This window comes from Lathyrus oleraceus, chromosome 5 (genome assembly GCF_024323335.1).
Source record: "Lathyrus oleraceus cultivar Zhongwan6 chromosome 5, CAAS_Psat_ZW6_1.0, whole genome shotgun sequence".
NCBI lineage: Eukaryota > Viridiplantae > Streptophyta > Magnoliopsida > Fabales > Fabaceae > Lathyrus > Lathyrus oleraceus.
In genome coordinates, this window is record NC_066583.1 from 508,915,180 (window position 1) to 508,924,203 (window position 9,024).

The 9,024-nt window shown below is 33.0% G+C and overlaps 1 protein-coding gene across 3 annotated transcripts; it reads right to left on the reverse strand.

The window, feature by feature from the left end:
* Positions 1-261: 261 nt before the first annotated feature.
* On the reverse strand, positions 262-8,672 carry LOC127085881 (probable choline kinase 2). 3 transcript variants are annotated; one of them, XM_051026436.1, is made up of 9 exons: positions 8,440-8,672; positions 4,564-5,471; positions 4,169-4,290; positions 3,833-4,028; positions 3,011-3,128; positions 2,876-2,923; positions 2,486-2,586; positions 1,074-1,203; positions 262-743 (listed from the first exon to the last, which is right to left on the reverse strand). In XM_051026436.1, exons 2-9 carry the CDS (start codon positions 5,449-5,451, stop codon positions 643-645), a joined length of 1,704 nt encoding a protein of 567 aa, XP_050882393.1. In that variant the 5' UTR covers positions 5,452-5,471; positions 8,440-8,672; the 3' UTR covers positions 262-642. The 3 variants fall into 3 exon arrangements, with proteins under 3 accessions (XP_050882393.1, XP_050882392.1, XP_050882395.1); XM_051026435.1 differs by having other exon boundaries at positions 4,564-5,490; positions 8,440-8,670; XM_051026438.1 differs by lacking the exon at positions 8,440-8,672 and adding an exon at positions 5,612-5,774 and having other exon boundaries at positions 4,564-5,490.
* Between the last annotated feature and the right edge of the window lie 352 nt (positions 8,673-9,024).

Below are 9,024 nucleotides of genomic sequence, written 5' to 3' on the forward strand. Positions count from 1 at the left end.
ACAACCAGGAAAAGTGTCTAGCTAGCAACAAGTATGTTGACCTAAAAAAAAGCATCTATATGTCCAATTATGGCCGGAAAAGCATAAAGGCAAAGATTCAATTGAAGGAATAATCGGTAAACGACAGAGCTTATGTTAACCAAATAGTAATCGGTAAACACGTTGTTTGAATTTGTCATGCTACCCAAACAAAGAAATATGCTATATACATCAATTCATATGTTTAAAGCCATATATAAACATGCACTCGGATTAGAAATGTAATAAGTTCAATATAGACAAATATTCAATTATAACCATCTCATCAAATATATATGTTTTGAACAAAATATAATTGGACATTGTGAGCATATATAGTTGATAACTTCGTGACATCCTTAAAGTTTAGCTCAAGTGACAGTATTGATTTTGTTAAGTTGGGCATCTTCACCCAAAACCTCACAGCTATGTGTGAATTTCGGGTGATGTTTATCAATAACTGTGTAATGTAAACTTAGTGCTAAGATTTCTGATTTTATAATCGCGTAAATTATTAACCATTCTCATACACGAAGTTAAAGAATGAACAAATAAAAAAATATGATGCCAAAATATGGTAATTGTTTAGTACATTAAGGATAATGTTTTGGCAGGAACCTTGGTTTAGCTTTTCGACCTGAACAAGCCAAGACCCAAAACTCTCTTCATCTTTCTGAAGATACCTGCGTTCTTTCCTTTGGTGTGCCCTCCCGACGCAAGCTCTCCTGCAAACGGTAATATTTTAGTGTCCCCTATTGATGTGTTTAGTTTAGTTGATAAGAGTAAAGATAAATATAAATGAATTAAATGAAAATAACTGTGTGAGAATTTCGTATGGCCACTAAAATTCCATAATATGCAGAGATTATATGATATTCCTTTCAAACAAATTTTAATATGCATAGATTATATAATATTGCATTCAAAAACATGATAAAAAGAGGAAATGGAAATTACTAAAATTTGCATATCAGTCTCACTGAATTATACGAGTTTAGTTCATTTTAGCTTTGATAAAGAAATTCGATGTGAACACTCGAAATAAAGCTATATACCTGTTCCCTCGGGGACATTAAAAGGAGAAGGTGCATCAGAGCTCAGAAGATAAGGTTTCCTTGCCCAATACTCTTGAAACCTCTGTTTCGCATATTCCTTGTAATCAAATTCAATTGTGTTTACTTGTCCCTGAACAAAATAATCAGAAGATAAGACAATGAAGATTGAAGAATAAAATTTCCTACCCCTATTTCTGCTATACCTTATAGTCCATATGGAGAAATACTCATATTCTAGGAGTTACATGAATTACACAATCTATCGATTTCAGATGGGGCAGTACATATTAATGTTGATATGCAGTACATATACAGTACACGTCTGGTTTGTATGGAATGCAGGTATTTTTCGTCACCGGCCATATTCCTGATCCTTTCTACAGCAATAAGTGTTCACCTCATAAGAAAAACACTTCTTAAAGAAGCTAAAACTTATAAGCTTAATATAAGCTTTTTCTTGAAAGCTAAAATTTTTTTATTTATAAAAGTAAGACTTCCTCTAAATCAAAAGTACTTCGGTGTAGTTGACACCCAATATTTTATAATGACAAGAGATACTGCATTTGGAACAGGATTTATATTGCTGAGAAGTCTCTTATAGCTAATTGCTATCGAGTTAAAAAGTTTTGCCATCAAAGAAATATTTATTTTGAAAACATGATATCCCAATCTATTCCTTTTGATAATCAAACTCCAATTTGGTAATTGATCCATAGAAGTAGTAAGTATCATCCCCTAATCTACAAATGCAATTCTCAAATCGACAAAATTAATTTTCTAAAAACTTATTAAGGAAACATATGTTTCCACAATCAATGATACTGCTGAAACATATGTTATGGTCGAAGAAGTGAGTAGTCAGAAGACAAAGACATTTACAATGCCTCTAATCTCCCAAAAATAAAGACAAGTTGGAAGATTGAATGGGTTTATTAAGACAGAAAAGTTCAGAATATATCTAGATTAAATAAAATATAAAAAAATGTGAGTGAAAAATAGCCCTCCTTGCTTCCACAAAATCATCTTCCATTAAAGGAGCATTGGATTTCTAGTTCTGTATGTCATTTTTGTAAGACTGTTTTCAGTTATGCATTCATCATAATTTTTTCCGAATGAAACCAGACACGAATAGTAAATACCCTTGCCATTGGTTTTGAGCAGTTGTATTAAAATAAGGGGGCAGCAAAATAGAATATGTGTCGATTATAATTCACTTTTCTTTTGTTGTTCTATGAAAACCCTGGGTAGAATTCAGCATTACTGTCTTTTTAGTATCCCAATGTTTCTATTCATAGAAATAGTGCAGAAAAACCTAGTGTGTTTATTGAATAACTTCTCCCTCTCCAAGGTCTCAGCCCACACCGAACCAAGAGTGACAAATAAATAAAAAATTGTGAGAAAGGGCAACATACCGAAATTATTCCCCAAAGGCCCCAGAATAGATGATTTGCAAGTGTATATTTCTCAACTTCTTGAAGTAGGTGCTCCACTTCACCCTCACTTGGTATTTCACCTGCACTCAAGTCCCATAATTTCAGGAACACAAAATAACAGTACAATTCTTAAGGTCGTGCATGGTCATATGAATGATGGAATACAAGGGTACATTGTTATATAAATATTGTTTGTTAATTTTAGACGATCCAGCTTGTTTGTTCCAAACCATGAAATAGGTCATCGATGTCAGCTAATTGAAAACTTTAAAATTTTTACACTAAAAGATTAGTCAATGTTAAATCAAAAAACAAGACAACGGTCATTTAACAATGAGGATATATATTTATAATTAAAAAATCCATTACCTGAGGTACTCAAATATGCCATAATAAATCTTACACGCTCATCAATATCTGTCAAGAAAACCAGCTAAGTGAATATTTTTTCCCAGGACACAATAAAATAATGAATAATTCAAAAAGCCACGGGTCACAGCATACCAGGATATTTGCTGTAATCAAGAATATGAGGCATTTCTGTATGATAATTCGCAGCCATCTCACAGAAGTGGTTTGCTATATCATATGCTATAGGATTGTGACTTGCATATTCATAGTCCTGTTACAGACATCACATTAAGTCATACTTGCTGGTTATGATCCCTTAACCTTGAGACAGTGAATTTTGGCAAAAACAATTTAGCAAGTATAGACCAACTAAATGGCTCAGTGAATCAGTTTCTCATACTTCTAGCCATGCTAATGAACAAATAAAACAAATAGGAAGGAAAGTCATATCATGAAAGAGATATATCGCCTCTCACAAATTATATCAAAATGATTCCATTGACTCCCAAGATTTCCGAAATTATAAAATCTCAATTTAGCCTTAAAATGTAAACGAAAGTCTCGGCAAGAAGAAAACCAACAACACTCATCTATGCAAGTCTCAGATTTGCTAGTCTTAAAACATAATCACTTTTAAGTCGTGCTATTGAAGCATCGCCTTTTTCTTTCTCTTTCATGAATGTTGGTAAAATTCAGTTCAAAGAGGAAACAGGATTAATAATGCGATAAAAATTGCATGTACTAAGGGGAAAACATTTTATTTAAATAAAGTTCATGGCGAGAGCATTGTATCACCAAGTTTCCCTTTTAGGAGAAGATAATTAGAAGAACTAAATATTTCTCCGGGGTAGGCCCAATAGAAAGTTAAATATTAATCATTTTTCCGCAAAGGTGTTAGTATTAGAATCAAAATTATTTTTCCTCTAAGGTGTTAGCATTAGAATCAAAATTTTACTAGCACGAAGAGAAACTCACTATTATGGTCACGGAATCGGTCTCTTCATCAAGCATTATGTTACCATATTGTAAATCATTGTGGCAAAATCCTATTCGTTGGTCTGTGCCTGATAGTTCCTTTTCCAAAATAGAGATTTCCTTGTCGACTGTGTCCAAATAAAAAGCTTCGACTTCCTTTGGAGAGGACAGACGTTTGGCCTCACCAAGCCAATTTCTGAAGCATTTAAATGAAAATATCTGAGAAATGATAAATTTCTAGCAAAGTTTATACAAATGAGACACAACTAAACTCTTATTGCCACAAATAAATTCATTTAAAGGTAACGCTGGGATGGATGTTCAGATAGCACATACCTCAATGTACGCCAAAGATTGACCTTCTTTTCACCAGGCAAATCTAGATCATGAAACTCCTTCATTTTGGCCGCTATAAGATCAGAAATTGACGGATCACGTAGATCAGAAGCTGACAGTGTCTGATAATTCAGAATGAAAACATGGAATATATGAGCACATTGAGTTCATAAATTTTGTAGTTCATTATTTTTTTTTAAATTCTAAACTTACAACACATTACAGTGCAAGGTTAATAAATAGAGGGATAAAAAGTAAATTTGAAGTGATGTTAGTTTTACAATACATGCATTTTGCTGTTTTTAACCGTTAACCAGATATAACAATTTTCCAAATATTGGTTTGAGTAATATAATACAGTACTAAGAGTAAAAGTAAGATCAGTATCAGATTACCCGTGCATGGATAAACTCTTCAACGCGTCCATTTGTAAAACGTCCTAGTAGACGAGGTCCTTGACCATTTTTTGACATGTACTCAAATGTCCGTATTTCATCATCCCTATCAAAGAAAATGTCCACACCCTCACCATAGATTCTAACTACAACCTTCCGTGAGGTTTCCCCATTTGTAGCTGGCCACTTTATTTGGAATACCTCATTTGTCATTGCCCCCTTGAGAGGGATCACCTGCAATGCACTTGCGTCTAGTACATCCTCCCATTTACCTGCCAATGATATCAGTATCTCCTTTGCTTCTACTGGAAGACGGTCAATTCTGTTGCTTCCAGGGGTTTCAACAGTATCTTTGATGTTTGACGGGGTTTCAATGGCATCTGCTTTCCCTTCTACAAGATTTTCTGCAGCATCTGGTTGGTCAACTAAAGGATTTTTTATAGCATCAGCTTCACTGTGAGCAAGAATTTTGCCTCCACCACCTGCTTGGTCATTCACAGAAGTCTCCGCAATATTTAACTGGTCATTCATAAAAGTTTCTGTTTCTGCCCCACCTGCTTGGTTGTTTGCAGGATTTTTCGCACCATTTAATTGGTCATTTATAGAATCATCTGCTCCTGTACCACCTGCTTCATTTCTAGGGGTTTCTGCAACACTTGCTTGGGCAATTACTGGATTTTCTGAACCACTTGCGTGGTCATTTAAAGGATTTACTGTGTTTGGTTCAACATTAGCAGGACTTTTTGAACCAATTTCTTTGTTGCTAACATGATTTACTGCATGATTTGGTCGGTCATTTGTAGGATCTCCTGTAGTACCAGTGGCGTGGATAATGGGATTCTCAGCAGCACTAGCTGCACCGGTTACAAGATCTTCACCTGCACTCATTGCAGAAGAATCCGAAATTCCTGTCACAGCAAGGATTTCCTGAAAATATCAAGTTGCCTTTATTTGTAACTTAAATAACTTGAAAAACAAGGATAATTCCAGAACAAACAGAAGAATGTGATTGATAAAAAACTCATCAAAATGATATTAAAATAGTTACTGATCACAGCTATGAACTAAAATGATGTATTATGTATTGTCGTCCCTCTTCCTCCTTCCAATAGTAAGTGGATAAAGTTGGGAGGGAAGGGAGAAAAATCATATATTGGTTTAAGAGCAACATAAAGGAATGAGTTGGTTAATCGCTAAAACTGATGTCAGAAAATCCCAATAATGTTTTGCACTGAAATTATTAATAATAATCCAGACCTCAATTATTTTCTGTTTATAGGGGATAGGGGTTTTTGGGCCGGCTCTTTTTTCTCCCAAAAATACCCTTCATTTTCCTTTTTTAATAAATAAAAAAATACAAGTTAAAAATTGGGTGGTTATTAACTTAACCCTCTAACTCCCTCTCACTTTAAAAGTTTAGCATAACAATAACTGCAATTTAACTGCCCAATAATAACTGTACTTTCACTTTAAAAGTTTATTATATAAATAATTTAAATAAAAATCAAAATTAATAAAAAAATATTGTTCATATTTTTGCGCGTTTGTTCATTTAAAAAAACGGACAAACAGGCACGAGAGTGTCCGTTTTGAAGCTAGTTGTTAAAGTGAAGATAGGCCTAAATTGTATAATAGACAGCAGCGAAGCTAACTGAAATTTTACGAAGGGGGCAATTATAAAGAAAAATAAAATATGACAAAACAAGACTAATAAATTTAACAATCAACATAGATTCAAATGATAAATTATTTATTTTCCTATTTACTAATGTTTGACAAATGGACTTATTTGGGGTTAGCTAAATCTACATGATTAGAGTAGTTAAATATAAAAATACACTAACTTATTAAAAAAATTTAAAAAGGGGCAGCCAAGGTTGCCCCATAGATACACTACCCTCCGCCTCTGATAAACACGGATAAAGAGGAGAGCACACATGGGTTGAAGTCCCCTCCCTCATGTGCAATATAAATGAACAGACCAAACATTTTTTAAAGGCAAATGTTAGTATGTTAGTAAACTAGTGAGTTGCCCTGAACACTCAAAACATGATATTGAATGTACAATACTTCTAAGGATCCTTTATATAAGCCTCAAAAACACAATGATACAATACAAATTATAGCCTGTTTCTTCAGACATTAATTGTTTGCAGGGATTTCTAGAATCTAACTTATTGATTCGAAAGCATTTGGCACGTGGGCTATAGTGAATCTATATTTCTTTGCACACAAAGCTTAGAAGAAGAATAAAATCAATAGGTCATTTTGTCAAACTAAATGTGAGCTACACAAACATGAAAATGAAATAAATATCATTAGTCTGTCCATATCAAAATGTCACAATAAATGTGCCAAAATGTGAAGAGACTCTCACCAAACCAATTATAAAAAAGAGGATAACCGAAAGAATGAAGTGAAACTTCAAATCCTCTTTGTTGTAAAATAAATTTAATTTTTAATTCGAAAATAGAGTAAGATTAGAAATGATATTATTAGTGTTGGGATAGGACCTTTAGTAAAAAAGATGATGGAAACTAGGCTTAGGTGGTTTTGGCATGTAGATAAAAGACCTATGGAGGATAGTCAAACCGCGAGAGGTAGAGGTAGACCTAGAAAAACTAAATGAGAAACTATTAAGAAAGATCTCAAGATAAATGAGTTGGAAACATGGTTTTTGATTGAAACTTATATGGCGTAGTTTGATCCCTGGCCAAACTTAGTGGGAAAAGTTTTGGTTGTTGTTGTAATCCAAAAATGGGATTAGATTGGGATATACAATCACCGCAACCAAACTAGACCAAACAATACACAAGTAAGCTGAAAGTTTCATTTGTTTCTGGCTTTTACAAATGAATTTAGGAAAAATGCTGTATAAAATCACCAAACAACACACTGGGTGAACTTAATCCTATTATGTGATTTTAAATAACTAGAGTCGCAATCAACACAAATCAAACCAGAGATCTATTAGTAAGTTGAAACAAAACGACATTAGACCAATTTTTCAAGAAACATCTTTCCAACCTATTTCTAGAAGCAATACAAAGGTTTTACCTATGATTGAAGCATAACAGCAACATCTATCCATGTTTTCGTGTGATATAGCAACTATAGCATTATAGTGTAACGAAATCTGAACAAATTGTTACATTTTCCCAATTCATTGTTTGTTATAATTCATAAAAACATTATCAAATAGCACTATTTACAATGTGATAGCATAGCACTAGCAAAACTTGAACAAATCACTATTTTCAGCAATTTGAGACATATCAATGATCAATGATTGAAATGTAATAACAATCGCAACCACAACTTAAAACCTTTCTCCTCAGCACCAGCAAAATTTGAACAAATCACTATTTTCAGCAATTCAGGTCATATCAATGAGTGAAATCTAATAACAATCAACGACAACTTAAAACCTTGCTCCTCTAAACCACATTGATTAAAATGCATTTCAAAACATTAAAAATATTATTATTAATGATAATATTTAAAAATATTATTTAACGGTTTTTATGATAAATACCGCAATAAGTGTCTCGGCACCGGTAACCACCGAAATCCTGAAAGTCCCTCAATGCCATGGTTATTTTAAACCTTGCTATTGATTATGATAATAATCTGAAACAATCCTAATCAATTAACCTTAGCATCCTAATCCATCATCTCAATTTTTATTCATTTAACCATCGTCGCAATTGCATTGTAACCTTATGACGCAACAAAACAATGTTCTACTCGACTAAAACATGCAATAGAATTCCAACGCCAGAAAAACAGAGAAGCTCTCATCACAAAGCATTGAATCAACGATTATTTTGGTTTTTGAAAATAAACAAATCAATTACGTATCATGAGAACGCTAACCTCAATCGATAAATCTGGCGGAGGAGAATCCAAACCGCGAAGAATCTGGAGCAATGAACGAAAGAATATGAGGAGAACCGCGAGGCGGTGACCGGTGATAACGCCGCCGGTGAAGTCGAGATAGAGATGGCGTCGTTTAGAGAGAGAAAGATAAAGAGGAGAGAGAGAAAACCGTTAAGATGTTTGAGAGAAATGATTTTATATATGAAATGAAAAGGGAAGGGATTTTATTTCCACCGCCAATGAATAAATGGATGGAAGAAAGAAAGGTGGTGCAATTTTGGTGCTATTAAATTTTTGAGGAATTTTTCTCTTAAAATTAGAATCCTCATTTTTAAAATTAAAATTAAAAAAGCTTTCAAAAATATTTATAATAAAATTTAATTTCTACCATAAATATAGTTATAAATTGTTTTTTTTTTAAATTAAGAAAAAACATGTGAAAATCTCCCTTGTAAAAAAATTATTCATATTTTCTAATCTTTTTTAAATTTAATAAATAAATAAACTTATTAAAATTTTAAAAGTAATTAAATAAATTTAGATAATTTTTGGAATAAACAACTATTATTAAAGTAAGTTTTT

Bases quoted from the DNA above. Each gene is read 5' to 3' on its own strand.
- LOC127085881 (XM_051026436.1), bottom strand. From the start codon at position 5,451: ATGAGTGCAGGTGAAGATCTTGTAACCGGTGCAGCTAGTGCTGCTGAG. The intron at 3,129-3,832 runs GTGAGTTTCTCT...TGTCTGTAACAG, and splicing joins CCGATTCCGTGACCATAATA to GACTATGAATATGCAAGTCA. The intron at 1,204-2,485 runs GTATGTTGCCCT...TATTTTGTTCAG, and splicing joins GCCTTTGGGGAATAATTTCG to GGACAAGTAAACACAATTGA.